The sequence below is a fragment of the Gymnoscopelus braueri genome, assembly GCF_963280865.1.
Source record: "Gymnoscopelus braueri genome assembly, chromosome: 15".
Classification (NCBI taxonomy): domain Eukaryota; kingdom Metazoa; phylum Chordata; class Actinopteri; order Myctophiformes; family Myctophidae; genus Gymnoscopelus; species Gymnoscopelus braueri.
Window position 1 is genome coordinate 3423417 of NC_137620.1, and position 17215 is coordinate 3440631.

General features: G+C 41.8%; 1 protein-coding gene across 1 annotated transcript in view; it reads left to right on the forward strand.

Moving 5' to 3' along the window:
• Positions 1 to 17215, forward strand: part of mblac1 (metallo-beta-lactamase domain containing 1) — a 26846-nt gene continuing 9631 nt past the window's right edge. Inside the window, exons 1-3 of the mRNA XM_080452054.1 lie at positions 1 to 159; positions 898 to 1218; positions 2963 to 3203. Coding sequence (XP_080308180.1) covers positions 70 to 159; positions 898 to 1218; positions 2963 to 3202 — 651 coding nt within the window. The 5' untranslated portion in view covers positions 1 to 69 and the 3' untranslated portion in view covers position 3203. The remainder of the gene's footprint in view (positions 160 to 897; positions 1219 to 2962; positions 3204 to 17215) is intronic.

Here is a 17215-nt window from a genome sequence, read left to right on the forward strand (position 1 = left end):
CTGCATGCTGCTTATGGTGTGTCATTATTATTGTATGGAGTTATTATTATGTCTCTAATGTTGTGATGAATGATGATGGAACCTGAACCTACACGGATCGCTCTGACGGAGGAGCAGCTGGACTTCGCCGGTCAGCCGTACTCCGTGTCGGTCCTCAAGGTGCAGTGATGGAGAAGAAGTACACACATTGTTTTTTTTTACTTAAGTAAAAGTATCAACAATACCCTACGAGTTCCGTATTCAAAATTTACTCGAGTAAAAGTACAAAAGTATTGGCATCCAAATATACCAAAAGTAAAAGTAGGCTACTCATTATATGTAGAATGTCCCATTTCACAAGTCTTCAAGTGGTTAGGATTCGGCGCTCTCACCGCCGCAGCCCGGGTTCGATTCCCGGTCAGGGAACAGTCTCCACCATGAATTGAGTATGAGAGGACCCCATTTTAAACAAGCCATTGCGGCTTTTCTGGGCTTTTTCAATTCTATTTAGTTGACCTTGTATTGTGAACTGTACTTCCATGAGCTTTTTTCTCTGCAAACTTCTAAATAAAGAATTCAATCAATCTATTCAAATAAAATGTATTAAAATCCTTTGAAAATAGCAGATCTACAAGCTCATAACGCGTAACATGTGAGCTTGTAGATTGGCTATTTTCAAATAGCCAATATGTCTGAAGTGGTTTTGTAATAATAATCAGAATCTACAAAGTAACTGTAACTAAAGTTTTCAGATAATTATAGTGGAGTAAAAGTTACAATATTTGCCTCTGAGATGTAGTGGAGTAGAAGTAAAATTCTTGAAAATTGGAAGAACTCCAGTAAAGTAAAAACGACCTCAAAATTGTACTTAAGTATAGTACTTGAGTAAACGTACTTTGTTACTTTCCACCACTGAAGGTGGGCTACTGCGACCCGCAGCCCGACGGGACCTTCCGGGCAGACGGGACCATCTCCCTCATAACAGGACCCTCCAGGACGGTGCTGGTGGACACCGGGGGTCCCTGGGACCGAGACCTCCTCCTCCACAGGCTGAAGGAGAGGGGCCTGGAGCCCGCGGACGTTAGCTGGGTGGTGGGGACCCACGGCCACTCGGACCACGTGGGGAACCTGGGGCTCTTCCAGTCCGCCACGGTGGCCGTGAGCTGTGACATCAGCGAAGGGGACCGGTACCTTCCCAACCAGCTGGCAGAGGGACAGCCCTATCACATCGATGAGCATGTAAATGACAGACAGGGACTGTCTACACTTCCTAACAACATCCTAACCAGTCCTAACACTTCCTAACCGGTCCTAACAACCTTCTAACAGGTCCTAACACCTCCTAACAACATTCTAACAGGTCCTAACACTTCCTAACAACCTTCTAACAGGTCCTAACACCTCCTAACAACATTCTAACAGGTCCTAACACTTCCTAACAACATTCTAACGGGTTCTAACACTTCCTAACAACATTCTAACAGGTCCTAACACTTCCCAACAACATTCTAACAGGTTCTAACACTTCCTAACAACATCCTAGCAACATCCTAACCGGTCCTAACATCATCATAACAACATCCTAACAGGTCCTAACACTTCCTAACAACATTCTAACAGGTCCTAACACTTCCTAACAACATTCTAACAGGTCCTAACACTTCCTAACAACATTCTAACAGGTCCTAACACTTCCTAACAACATTCTAACAGGTCCTAACACTTCCTAACAACATTCTAACAGGTCCTAACACTTCCCAACAACATTCTAACAGGTTCTAACACTTCCTAACAACATCCTAGCAACATCCTAACCGGTCCTAACATCATCATAACAACATCCTAACAAGTGACAGGGACAACCTTATCAACCTTATCACATTGATCAACATAAGTCAGTGGTTCTCAAACATTTTCATGTCACAGACCCCCAAATTGATATGTATTTGGCCACAGACCCCCATTTGAAAATACTTTGACCCCATAAGAGAAGATTTGTCACTTTAAGAACCAGTTATGTAAGTGATTCACATTCATTTTATTGCAGCACAAAGTAAGAACTAAAAATGCGGAATGTCTCATTTCTACAAGCTCATAATGCGTTGCGTTGTGAGCTTTTAGATCTGCTATTTTCAAAGGGCTTACAGTAAGTGGTTAATGTGTCTTTTGTAATTATAATCCAAATCTACAAAGTGACTATTAATTAACATTTTCAAATAATTGTAATGGAGTAAAAGTACAACATTTGCCTCTGAGATGCAGTGGAGTAAAAGTATTAAAACTTGGAAATACTCAAGGAAAGTAAAAAATACATCGAAATGGTACTTAAAGGGATATTTCACTTTCAAAAAAACTTTTGGTCATTTTATCGTCTACTCAGGCCGTTGTGAGCCCCCCAGACAGTTTTTAAGTTGCTCGATTCAGTATATAGATATTTGATATTCATTTAATCAGACACGCCCCCTTCCTATACAAACCCATTGTAACTTCAAACTACATTTTAACCATGTTAGATTCATCAAAAACACCCGTCCTTGGTTCTGGTGACTCATACCGCCCCCTTATTTTTAATATTTTTTTTGGAAAATGAAAAACATAAAATACAATTTTTTTAAAATTAAAATAAATGAAAAAAAGACCTATTAGGGGGCCGGTATGAGTCACCAGAACCAAGGACGGGTGTTTTTGATGAATCTAACATGGTTAAAATTAAGTTTGAAGTTAAAATGGGTTTGTATAGGAAGGGGGCGTGTCTGTTAAAATGAATATCAAATATCTAAATACTGAATCAAGCAACTTAAAAACGGTCTGGGGGTTCACAAAGGCCTGAGTAGATGATAAAATCACCCTTTTTTTTTTTTTAAGTGAAACATCCCTTTAAGTAGAGTACTTGAGTAAATGTACTTAGTTGCTTTTCACCACTGGTTGACGCCGGTAATGATGACTCAGTACTATTCTCTGCTCTCCCGTGTCTGTCCACCAGGTGTCTCTCGTCCCCACGCCGGGCCACACGGGACGGGACATCAGCGTGCGGGTGACGGGAACCTCCGCGGGCACGGTGCTCGTTGCCGGGGACCTGTTTGAGCGCTGCGACGACGAGGGCAGCTGGCGCGAGCTGAGCGAGAACCCCGCCGTTCAGGAGGTCCACCGACAGATGGCGCTGCGGACCGCCGACGTCATCATACCCGGACACGGACTCCCGTTCAGGGTCCACAGGAGCTGAGGTCAATGTTTAACTCAAAGCCTTTCAACTCACTCCATAGGGCGGTGCCGCACTATGAGCTTGTAGATCTGCTATAGCCAAAGAAATCAACAAATGACACAGATACTTTGCCAGTCTTAATGGTTTATGTCAATGTTTGATATCCTTTTAAAGGTGGTTTTGACCACATGAAGCCTAGTGACCCTATATTCTGGGCCGCGGACCTCCAGAAGAGAAGATTTGTATTAAAAAAACACAAACACTTTAACACTGGAAGTGGAACACTACGAAATTGAAGCTAATAAATGATCTTTAATTTTCCAATCCAATCCACTTTATGTATAGAGCACATTTAAAATGACTAATTTGTACATTTCGTGGGGTTCTCTCCCCTGATTTGATACAATTGGTATCCTGAACTGATAATGCATGTTCTGAATACTATAGAGCTGGAGAGATGGGGAGACCCCTTGATATGAATCTGGGCCTTAAGACTTAACAAGACTTAACAAAATCATTATGTCATGACAGTTTGGTGAATTTGTGACCATCTCACATTATATGAGCGATTTTACTCTGACTTCAAAGATTTCTTTGGGGGAGCCAGGGGGACAGCAACATGTCATCAAACATTGTTTGCTATAAGGACAACATATGAATGCACTTTTTGGTACACTAGCGCTAGATAGAGATGGTTGGACAACAGTGTGCGTACCGACCGTTTTGTATGGTTTTATCCAGTCCTGGCACCGAGAGCATTACATTACAGCCAGACAAGAATGAACATACATTATCCTGTCCTTTAACCCTGTAAGACCGGGAAAGCATCTGTCATTTTAGATTTTAACCACTGTACTGTAACCACTATCTTATACTATGGCTGTTCAAAATAACTCAAATCTTTGTTTCTGCTGATTCTACAAGTGTCTTCTAAATCCTAACAGTTTTTTAAAGATACTTATGTTGCTATAAACAGTGGTTCTCAATCCTTTTCATGTCAAGGACCTCCAAAATTATATGTATTTTGCCGCGGACCCCCATGTCAAAATATCTTGTCCCAGGGACCCCCCAGAAGCAAAGATTTGAGTAAACAAATAAAATAAAAAATGACTATATATTTAAAGATTTTAACGATTTTTCAAAAATAGCAGATCTACAAGCTCATTTGAGCACTATGAGCTTGTAGATCTGCTATTTTTGAATAGCCAAAGTATAAAATAATGGTTAAAGTGGTTACACAGATGCGTTCCCGGTTTGAATGGGTTAAAATGTGACTGACTATGGGGCGATGACAACATTAAATGTTTTTCTTTGGTGATCTAGAAGAAAGTTTTATTTATTTAGTTATATATTTAGTTGTAGTGCCTTAGGTTGAACTTCTGAATTCACTTGAATACTCCTTCAAAGTAGTAACTACTGTAATACTTGAGGTCTCAAAAGCCAGAGTCATTTTTTTCACTGAGCTATTTGCAACAGCACACCAAGAGCAAACGCCCATTAAATATCAATAAAGCAAATTAGTACTTGACATTATTGGGATTGTATTGGGATAATTATCAGATTGTGTCTAATATAAATGACCTGTTTGATATATCGCTGTTGTCGGGCAGAAACCTCTTATATCCATATTCTAACTTTTTGGTGTTTTTTCGTAAAGTAACGCCCTACTTGATCATACCACAGCGTCGCACACAAGCATGCATCAAAAGTAGAAGATCTGCATGTTCGAAAGGATTCGAGCTTGTAGATCTGCTACTTTTGCTATTTTTGAATTTGAATACTGAAAAATAACAGTTTTGGACATAATGAGGTTTCCACCCGACAGAGACGACATACAGGAAGCTATTATATTGTCCTTCTTGTGGTGATGGATTTTGTGTTTATTATATCTGATCCGTTTTTTATTTCTACCACAGTGGATTTTTCCATGTGTGTACATTAGTAATAATATATTAATAATATTAATTTTAGATGGTAACTCATCCACATAAGTGGTCAGTTTATACTCCATTGCATGCAGTGGTGTAAAGTAACTAAGTACATTTACTCAAGTACTGTACTTAAGTACAAGTTTGAGGTATTTTTACTTTAATGGAGTATTTCCAATTTTCAGTACTTTTACTTCTACTCCACTACATCTCAGAGGCAGATATTGTACTTTTACTCCACTACAATTATTTGAAAACTTTAGTTACTAGTGACTTTGCTGATATGAATTATTACGTTATAAAACATATATGAACCACTTTAGCACTATTTTGAAAATAGCCGATCTACAAGCTCACAACGTGTCGCATCGCGACCTTGTAGCTCTGCTATTTTCAAACATTTTAGTACTTTTACTTTTGGTTCTTAAAGTACATTTTGATACCAATACTTGTGTACTTTTTCCACCACTGGTGTACATTAATAATAATATATTAATACTATTCATTTTAGATGATAACTCATCTCCATAAAGCCAGTTTATACTCCATTGTAATGACAGTGTTGCTTCTTGCAGATAAGAACTGATTTACAAGCTAACAATGCGTCCTCGCATAACTGCCATGCAATGGAGTAGCCTATAAATTAACCCTTGTCCCTATTCTGGGGTCAACATGTGACGTAAACAGCCGATCTAGAAGCTCGTGTGACCTTGTAGATCAGCTATTTTCGGCCAGAGTGTAACCACTTTGACCATTATTTTATACATTGGCTATTTAAAAATAGTAGATCTACAAGCTCATAGCGCGGCACCGAGTGCCACGCTATGAGCTTGTAGATCTGCTATTTTTGAAAAATCGTGAAAATTTGTGCAAATCTTTGAATATATATATTTTCTAAAGCGAACATTTGTAACTAAAATCTTTGCTTCTGGGGGGGTCCCTGGAACATAATATTTTGAGATGGGGGTCCGCGACTAAATACATCATTTTGGGGGTCCTTGACATGAAAAAGTTTGAGAACCACTGATTTTATAGCAACATACGTTTTTCTTTTTTAAACTGTTAGGATTTAGAAGACATTTGTAGAATCCCCCAGAAGCAAAGATTTGAGTTACAAACGTTCGCTTAAAAAAAAATCTATACATTCAAAGATTTGCACACATTTTCACGAGTTGTTCCAAAAAATAGCAGATCTACAAGCTCATAGCGCGCTCGTGCCGCGCTATGAGCTTGTATATCTGCTCAATGGGTTAAGACGGTGACGTCCCATCCTTATCTTTCTATCACAACCTTGTATCTGAAATACATCTAATCTGCGGTTGCACTTTGAAACGTGAGTAACGGTCAGAGCTGTGAGGGTTCTTTGTGTGTCTTCAGCCGTAGGAGACACACACAGGTAGGGTGTGGGACTGGGACTCCCGTACAGATTATCCTTTTTACGACGCCTACAGTATCATGGAATCTCTGGTCTGCTCGGCAAGCTACAGCAAGGGAATCTATGACACATTAAGCGTTTTGGTGTCACGCCAACTGTCTGAATGGCCCTTACGACACGAGGTTGGTCAGCAGTGTTGCCAGAGAAACAATATACATTTGAAAATGGCCGATCTACAAGCTCACAACGTGTCTCGATGCGACGCGTTGTGAGCTTGTAGATCGGCTATTTTCAAACTAATCTTGGGGAAAAAAGCGAACATTTTGATATATTTTTTTAATGTCTTAACATACATCTGGTACGGGGGTCCCTGGCACAAAATATCTTGGGGGGGCGTCCATGGACAAAAACATATTAATTTGGGGGTCCTTGACATGAAAATCATGGCAACACTGTTGGTGAGACCATTGGTTTTCAATGTCGGATCCGAACACCACTGGGGGTCCAAATGGACCCGTACGGGTCTGTAAGAGTGTACACATGTACAGTACATGTTTTACACAAGTTAAATTAACACATGAGAAGGGGCACGGTGGCACAGTCGGTAGTGCTGTCGCCTCACAGCTAGAAGGTCCTGGGTTCGATTCCCGCAGGGGACGCTGTGGGCGCTGGGGGCGTGTTCTCTCCTCCGCGTCATCAGTGCCCATACCCTAGGTGGGGTTGGTGAAAGGGCCTTTCTGTGTGGAGTTTGCATGTTCTCCCCGTGTCTCCTAGGGTAGGTACCCTCACAAAAACATGCAGTAATCCTGGTCACTATACTGCCTCCCCCTGGCCAGCCGGGGCGCCTGATGGAGGGGAAGGGAACTGGTTGGAATAACGTGTTCCTTCCACGCGCTACGTCCAACCAGGGAAACTCTCCCCTGTCAGGTGACAAGAAGGTCAGTTGGCTCTCATGCATTGAAGGAGGCATGAGCTCGGCCCTGGCCTCCCTAGGTTGGCAGAGGGAAGGTAGTGCCCAGGATTACATAGACAATTAGCACTGGGTGTAAAAAATAGGGTTACAAAATCATGGGATAAAAAAAAAAAAAAAAAAAAACGATTAACACATGAGGATTTTATCAGTGTACATTTGAGTCCCAGAGATTAAAAAGAAGAAAAAAAAGTGAGAAATGGTGATCCAAGGCCTAATGCATATCAAACTGGGGGTCCTCTAAAAGAAAATTGCGATAATTATGGCATTATGGAGTACACACACACTGGTTCTCAAAGTGGGGTCCAGGGGTCCATGAGGGGGTTCCAAGGGGTCCTCAGCAAAATGTGTTAATATAGCATTCAAACATCTGTTCAACCACTTTAAACCTATATTATACTTCCATTACGGGGGTCCCTGGCACAACATCTTTTCAGATGGGGGTACTGCTGTTAAATGCATATACATTTGTGGGTCCTTGACATGAAAATGTTTGAGAACCACTGTTCAAAGACGATCACTTCTTAGATGAAAGTTTCCCCTTTGATAACCACGTCCTAAATAGATGATATGACGTGTGAACCGCTCAATAAATCCGAGGTCATATTATGTTCTTGTGTAATCTTTATTTCCACACATTGATCTGCACAGTCATGATATTGGAGTTCTCAGTGGCGTTGATAACCCAACTGAACATATTGAACTTGAGATACTGAGTGATTTATGGGTTGAAATATGTCATACGACATGCGTCCATTAAAGGGATAGTTCTCCCCCAATATGACTTTTTCTCGATTAGTCTCCCCATGGAGACTTGAATTCATGTTTTTGTTTTTGTCGCATTCCTAAGGCAATAATTTGAAATTATTCTTCTTTGTTTTGGGTGAACTCTCCCTTTAATTTATCAAAAAACGAAAAGTTAGAATGTGGAGATAAGAGATTTCTGACAGACAGCAACACTATGTTTGTCACGTGTCTCATTCACTCTGACCTCTTTTTCTTGTCTCTCTCCACTCTACTTTGCAATCTTACATGGATATTATCACCTGGAGAACTCACAGTTAATTAGAGGAAGTCCTGTGTGATAATTTGTTGATCAGGTACCCATGGTCTTATCAAAGATCCTTGATATGTTGACATGGTAGCTAATTCCATGCCTCGCCAGTAATACGAAATGGCACACAATTCCCGGTCTCCTAAATTGGTTTTGTTTGTTGTCAGATCTTGCAAATACCCTGTGATTGCCAGATCTCCCGCAAATTAGAGTTAGGGTTAAAGGGATAGTTCACCCCCAATTTTTTTTTCTCCCATTAGTCAGCCCATGGAGACTTGAATTCATAGATATTTTTTTTGTCACATTCTTAAGCCAATAATTTTATGACCAACGGACCGGTAGGCAGCGGTTCCGGTAGGAGACACAAAGGAGACTCCTTGTGTCTCATACTGGAACCGCTGCTGGTCATCAAATTATTGGTTTAGGAATGCGACCAAAAAAAATATATATCCATGAATTCAAGTCTCCATGGGGCGACTAATCGATAGAAAAAAAGTCATTTTGGGGTGAACTATCCCGTAATTTTGTCCAATCTGTATGGTAGAGTATGTTAATACAATATAACTTATACTGTGGTTGTATTTTGTCTCCCTGCTCTTCTATTGAGACATTTAGATCGTGTCAAAGGTCATGTCTCACCTAGACACAGGATCTGACACAAATTTTGAGCTGATGGTCAAGATTTAATGTATCCCCTGAGCAAGCAGGCAGGCTCTACTAGCTCAATGGTAAAAAGTTTAGCATGTGCGCAGGAAACCGGGTTCAAATCCGGGGTAGACGAGGAAAGTTACATAAGCGCAGCTGTAAGCACACGGTTGCACTTTAGCTTCCGCTGATTGGTCATCTACTGCTGTATCAGCCCAAGGGCTGATATCACCCTGTGCTTTATCACTAGGCCTCACCTAGGTCTGTCACGATCGTGATATTTGTGTTGATTATCAATTGTCAAACAAAAAATTGCCATTAACCCATTAAGACCGGGAACGCATCTGTGCAACCACTTTAACCATTATTTTATACTTTGGATATTCAAAAATAGCAGATCTACAATCTCATAGCGCGGCACTGAGTGCCGCACTATGAGCTTGTATAGATCTGCTATTTTTGAAAAATCACGATATTTTTTGGTAATATTTGAATATATATATATATATTTTTAAAGCGAACATTTTTAACTCAAATCTTTGCTTCTGGGGGGTCCCTGGAACAACATATTTTGAGATGGGGGTCCACAGCCAAATACATATCATTTTGCCCCAAACAAAATTTACATTGGTAGAATCCCCAGAAGCAAAGATTTTAGTTACAAATGTTCGCTTTAAAAAAATATGTATTCATAGATTTGCAATAATGTTCATGATTTTTTTTTAAATAGCAGATCTACAAGCTCATAGCGCGGCACTCGGTATGAGCATATAGATCTGCTATTTTTGAATAGCCAAAGTATAAACAATGGTTAAAGTGGTTAAAATCTAAAATGACAGATGCTTTCCCGGTCTCAATGGGTTAATGATTTCAATGCGTTTTTGGCATTGAACATTGGAACATATAAATACAATCTAGATCTACAAGCTCACAACGCGTCGCAGCTTGTAGATCTGCTATTTTCAAACATGTTTAAGTACATTTTGATACCAATGCTTTTGTGCTTTTACTCGAGTAAACCTTGAATTCTGGACTTTTACCTGTAACAGAGTATTTCTATATCGCAGTATTGATACTTTTACCTAAGTAAAACATTTGAGTACTTTCTCCACCACTGCAATCAGGCGATTATCTAAGCGATGGTGACAGGGCCGACCCTCACCCAGGTCAGGGCAAATAAAGGCTGGGCCCTCCATCTATAATAGTACATAATGATAGGCACGCCTTAAGAACATTCTTCAGACCATAAAGGTGTCATCAGCTGGTAGGTGATAGGCCTGTCACACGGCCATTAAGGGAGGGGGACTTGTTTTGTTCAGGTCAAAGACCCAGAGGTGTAGTGGCATGTTGACTCTGTGTCATTCTCAGTGTACACACAGAGTTTCCCCCCCCACACACACACACACACACACACACACACACACACACACACACACACACACACACACGCGCGCACGCACGCACGCGCACACACGCACGTGCACACACGGACGCACGCGCGCGCGCGCGCACACACACCTCACTCCACCTTTGAGTTTGCAGTGATGTCACCGATATGCCGGGTGTCCTCGTCACAGAATAAGTTTCCATCGCTGTCACCGCTCAGGTTAATCATCACCTTATTACCTTATTACTAATGGATGACGGACAGACAAAGGTGTGCGTGTGCGGTATCACACAGTTATGGGTCCATTTGGTTACATCGGAGTTCCAAATGGTGTAATGCAGTAATGTTTGCAAGCACCGTATGCTGACAATTCCATGGTTTATAGCAGGGGTTCTCAAAGTGGGGTCGAGCTGGGGCCACCACAAAACGTGTATGGGGGTCCCTGGCACCACATATTTTCGTGTGTGTGTGTGTGTGTGTGTGTGTGTGTGCGCGTGTGCGGCGCTCACATGCGTGTAAAGTGTGTTTAATGTGTCACAACACAATAAGGGTGGTGCCAGGTACAGGCCGGTACTGTAGATTAGTGAAGTTTATGTAAGCTGTCTGTCTGCTATAAAACTTCATTGATATCCGGCTCCAGTGTAAATAGACTACAGTAAACTGTTGTAATGTAACACCATAAATATCAACTGAGATCCGGAAAAATAATGTTTGGTTCTGCTTTTGGGGGAAATTGCCATACGGTTCACTTCTGCAAAATGTTTAAATCCTAAATAATACTACAAATTATACTAAGAAAAAGGAAGCTTTAATATAGCTCCTTCCCATTACCTAAGCCCCTGTATGTATGCTTATTTCATTTTTTTTTAAAACAAAGATTGTGTGGAAGATTGGAGGGCTAGTATCCTCACAAGCCCTTGTGGAATCTCCTCCTGTCTCTATCTCTGTCATATGTATCTGTTCAAACACTATTTCCGAAATGTATACAGCATATTGATTGTTTGTGAGAATGCCAAATTATAACATAGTTACGGTTTTTCCCGCACTAGTTGAGTTTCCAGATTAAAATGATCTTTTCCCCTATAGTCTTTAACCACTTAAAGGGATATTTCACTTTAAAAAAAATGTTGGGTCATTTTATCGTCTACTCAGGCTTATGTGAGCCCCCCAGACAGTTTTTAAGTTGCTTGATTCAGTATTTAGATATTTGATATGAATTTTATCAGACACGCCCCCTTCCTATACAAACCCATTATAACTTCAAACACCATTTTAACCATGTTAGATCAATCAAAAACACCCGTCCTGTTCTGGTGACTCACCCTGCCCTCCTAATACGTGAGGTGCCGTGTTTTTTCGTTAACTTTTTTCATTTATTGTGTTTCTGATTAATCTAAATACTGAATCAAGCAACTTAAAAACTGTCCGGGGTGCTCACAAAAACTTGAGTAGACGATAAAATTACCAAAGAATTTTTTTAAAGTGAAATATCCCTTTAAGCCCCATATTAGTCGGGTCACACAGTGAGGTTCTGTGACCATCCTTTGGCAAGGATGTTTTGACGATTGATTTGACCTCTATGGACCCTTTTAGAAAAGATTTAGCCCCCAGGTCCCTCCCAAAAATCCCGGCATTTTTTGCTAGACAGCCAAATTCAAAATGGCGCCCGGCGCCATCTCTAAAAATTAACTTTTGATCTGGATGACCTAGAATCATGTATGAAGGCACTTTTCCATACAAGTCAACCATGAGGATTCCAAATCTGACACCGTTTTAATCATACAACTTTGTTTTGACCGCGATATTCAAGATGGCTGCCATCTAGTACTGTGAACAATCATATTTGAACTGGGGAACAACCCCCAATTTGTTTGATTCCGTTCCACAAATAGATATTGTGAAAATAGCAGATCTACTGTACAAGCCCACAACACCTTATAAGAGGGGACTTTGTTGGTTGAGGCTGATGTATGAGGCACTTATGAGCCAGCTGGCAGTGGCGTGCACAGACATTTTGAGGGGCAGGTGCTCAAGTAAAAAAAAAGGGCACCTTGCGCGGCGCGCGGAACCGCCGGCTGCCCTAGTAGTGTGAGATTTATAGAAGAAAATTGCAATGCACATTTTGGGGAATTGTTAATATATTAGAAGCTTTTAATCCAGAATTGATCGATGTCACCATGGGCTACATACTGTAGTGTAAACTAAAAAAAATATTATTATTATTATTTTTTTTTCAAAAGGGCACTTCTGGTCAAGAGGGCAAAGGGCAGGTGCTCTAGCACCACCTAGAGTCTATCTGTGCACGTCCCTGCCAGCTGGCCAAGGAGAGACTGATACCCAACCTAACAGAGGGGACAAGAGAGAATCTTGATATTCTGAGGAATACAAGTCTCTCCCAGGAAGCCCGTGCTGCTGCTCATTCAGCTCTGGAGGATGATGCTGATCTCCAGGATCTCATCACCAACCTTTTCTCCCATGTAGAGGTCAGTGACATGGCAGACTACTGGAGGGACTTCCTGTCCATGACAGATGCACTAATGCAGAATGTGCATGCAGTCCATATCTGCAACTGGGAAGAGTACGTCAGCTCTCTGCGTGCTATGCAGCCGTGGATGGTAGCATATGACAACAACAAGTATGGGAGGTGGCTGCCTGACTTCTGGGCGATGCTGACAGCTCTCCCTGCTGAACAGGTTGCCTTCCTTCTTTCTAACTTCACTCAGTCCATCACAGGTAACCCTTATTCCAACATGGCCTGGGACATGTGGATTGAGTGTACTATGAACAAGGGCAGCTAAATGAAGTCAGGCTGGCTCTCAATCCTCCAAAATGAAAAACAACTGCTGGTCCACTCCAGAAATGTCAACAATGTGACCCGCATAAGAGCGGCACACAACTCTCTTGCCACCCGAAAGAAAGCAAAGGGGAAACACACAGAAAGTGGCCCGAAGCGCATGCGAGAGGATGAGCAGTGTGTGCATAACCTAATTGCATGCATGGATGAGTTTGACTCTTTCCCGTTTAATCCAGCCTCACCCACACTTCACACCCTACAGTCAGCCATGCCTGCCTGTGATGAGCTTGTTGTGGACTTTAAATCAGCCCATTCTGCAGGAGAGGAGAAGTTAAACATCTTCTTGCGGGACCGAGTGTTCAGTAAGAATAAATCCCTCCATGCACCTGTGAGTTTGAGCAAACGTTTGACATTTTCCAAGCATGCATGCATAGAGAAGCCCCGCGAGGAACTCAAGGCAAGAGCTGCTGAAATGGAAAGAAGCGCTCTCAAAGCAGTGATCAACCTGATTGAGGACAGTCAACTTGTCAAGCTCCCCGAGCTGCTGGAACACTGTGTTGTTGAGGAATGTGTGGTCTTATTCAACCCCAATGGCACATAAAGGAAGACACAGAAGACCAAGCTCATCCAGAAGCTCTCCCTCCAAACAATTGCTATTATTGTTGCAATGTTGCTCTCATTGACATGGGCATGATCTGGAGGATGGCAACTCCATCAGCGGAAGATCGGCAGACCCAAGACGGCAGCCCATACAAGTGGTTGGACTATGTCCAAAAGGTGTCATCCATCATCCTTGCCCGCCATCGTGGTGCTCACCGTATCATCTGTGTGAATGATCCATACGATGCAGCCTACTCCACTAAAGAAAAAGAAGACCTGCGCATACAAGGTAAGGTACATGTACCAAACACGTACATGAAATTGGATGACCCCTTCCCCTCTGCCAAGGCATTCAAAACGCTACTGACTGTGTAGTGTCAGCAACAAGGGACGGTTGCAAAAATGAATATGCAGCCACCTCACCGACCTTGCACAGAATGTGAATGCAGAGATTGTCTACTCTGTTGGCCCACATAGCACCAACTTGTCAACACAACAACCGATGGAAGACTACAGCATTGAACAGTCGGAAGCTGACACCATCCTCTTCACTGTTTATGATGGTCTACGGCAGTCAGACTACAGTGGCCCAGTTGTTATTGATGCAGCTGATACTGATGTCTATGTCGCAGCATCGGTCATCTCACAGCAGCTCCCTGGCATGCTATGCATCAAGAAAAACAAAGAGACAGTCCTCTGTCGTGGCATGCTGACAGATGAGATGGCAGACTGTATTGTGCAGCTACACTGTTTTACAGGCTGTGATGCCAACTCAGGATTTTATGGCAAAGGAAAATCATCAGTCTTTGAGAAGGTGGCAAAGAGCTCTTTGGCACGGCAGCAACTCTCCCGGTGTGGAGATAGCCTTGACCTTGAAGAGGAGGTAGAACAAGAGCTATTCGCATTCACGAGACAGGTTATCTACGGAGACAAGAAGAGTAGCACCATGGCTGAAGCCCGTGCCTCCAAGTGGAAGACCATGAAGAGAAAATCGTTTATCCGTCTCCCTCCAGATGCAGACAGCCACGCCAACACTGCCTCCGTGCCAACTACTTGGCATATCTAGTGCGCCACCCCACACTGAAGCACCACCCCTCGCCACTCGGACATGGTTGGGAGTTGGTGGGTGGTCGCTGTTGTCCTGTCTGCCACACACTGCCTGCTCTCCCCACACACCTGCACCAGGGTCAGTTGAAGAGGACAAGGAAGTTGAGAGTGACGAGGAGGAGGATGTTGCTCAGAGGAGGGTGGAGTCATCTGAATCTGATGATTCAGAAAGCAGTGACACAGAATTCTCTGATTCAGACTAATACGTGTTTTGTATGGTTTCGGGTATGATGTTGCCGCTGTTTGTGATGATATACGCAAGGTATTATAAAGGAAGTTACGGACTCAACTACCTCTCCACATATGCAGCACGCCCTCCGATGTGCAATAGGAAAGAAAAAAAAAACTCTCCGGGAACCATCACCTTACCGTGGTGGAGGGGTTTGTGCGCCAGAGACCATGACAAACTGGTCTCTGGCGAGGGGCCTGACGAATAATGGTTCAGGGCAGGACAGCAGGCCCTAAGGGGGCAACCCCCCAGCTCTGGCAGTGGGCTAACAACCTAGAGAACTTCTTCTTGTTACTTAACCAAATTTACAAACCTGAACTAAAGCTAAGTTTTTACTGTACTGGATGTCGGCCATCTTGAATTTCGGAGTCAAAACGAGGTCTTACAATTAAAATTGTGTCAGATTTGGAATCCTCATGGTTTACTTGTATGGAAAAGTGCCTTCATACATGATTCTAGGTCATCCAGATCAAAAGTTAATTTTTAGAGATGGCGCCGGGCGCCATTTTGAATTTGGCTGTCTAGCAAAAAATGCCGGGATTTTTGGGAGGGACCCGGGGGCTAAATCTTTTCTAAAGGGTCCATAGAGGTCAAATCAATCGTCAAAACATCCTTGCCAAAGGATGGTCACAGAACCTCACTGTGTGACCCGACTATATACTTAGCTGTACGATGAATAGCGAAAATATCTGATCTACAAGTTATGATCTTGTAGATCTGCTATTTTCACTATTTTTACGGCAGGGCTGTGAAGGAGGCTAGCTGTCTACGAGAGGGTCTGTGTGTCTGTCTGGAGCTAATCTCGCAAACCGTTGGACCAATCAATGGCCAAATTCCTTGTGCACACTATCACTAGGCGACTGTCAATGAGGAAGTGAAAGGAGGTTGTGTCAGACTGGACCCTCCTTGCCCAAATATGGAGTCATACATCATAGATACAGTATGTCATAGAACACAGACAGTGGGAACCATTTTTTGGGTCGCGGACCAGTGGTGTAAATTAAGTACATTTACTCAAGTACTGTATGTAAGTACACTTTTGAGGATTTTTTACTTGAGTTACCTGAATATACTGGAGTATTTCAAATTTTCTGTACTTTTTTCAATTATTTGAAAACGTTAGTTACTGGTTACTTTTCAGATACACATTATTACATTATGAAACATAAATTAACCACTTTAGGCCTATTTTATACATAGGCTATTTGAAAATAGCAGATCTACAAGCTCACAATGTGTCGCATCGTGACATGTTGTGAGCTTGTAGATCTGCTATTTTCAAACATTTTGGTACTTTTACTTTTGGTACTTTTAAGTACATTTTGATGCCAATACTTTTGTACTTTTACTAAAGTAAATGTTTTATTCTGGACTTTTACTTGTAACAGAGTATTTCTATATTGCAGTATTGGTACTTTTACTTAAGCAAAGAATTTGAGTACTTCTTCCACCACTGTCGCGGACCCATTTTTATGGGTTGTGAGTAAATATCCCTTTTTTTCATTTTTCATGAAAAACAAAAATCTAACAAAGTTTCAAAAGAATTTCATTTTGAATTTTGGAAATGACTGTCATAGATGATTTGGCGTCATAGACTGGCCAGGCCACATGAAGCCACACTGTTATTAGACAGTCTGGCTTTTCTTTTTAAATATTGGAAATCTTTGCCTATAATAATTACATGCCCAAAAGCCTTTGAAGGCATTTAACCCATTAAGACTGGGAACGCATCTGTGTAACCACTTTAACCATTATTTTATGCTTTGGCTATTAAAAAATAGCAGATATAAATGCTCATAGCGCGGCACTATGAGCATTTATATCAGCTATTTTTAAAAAATCGTGAAAATTCGTGAAAATCTTTGAATATATATATATTTTTAAGCGAATTTTTTTTACTCAAATCTTTGCTTCCGGGGGGTCCCTGGAACAACATATTTTGAGA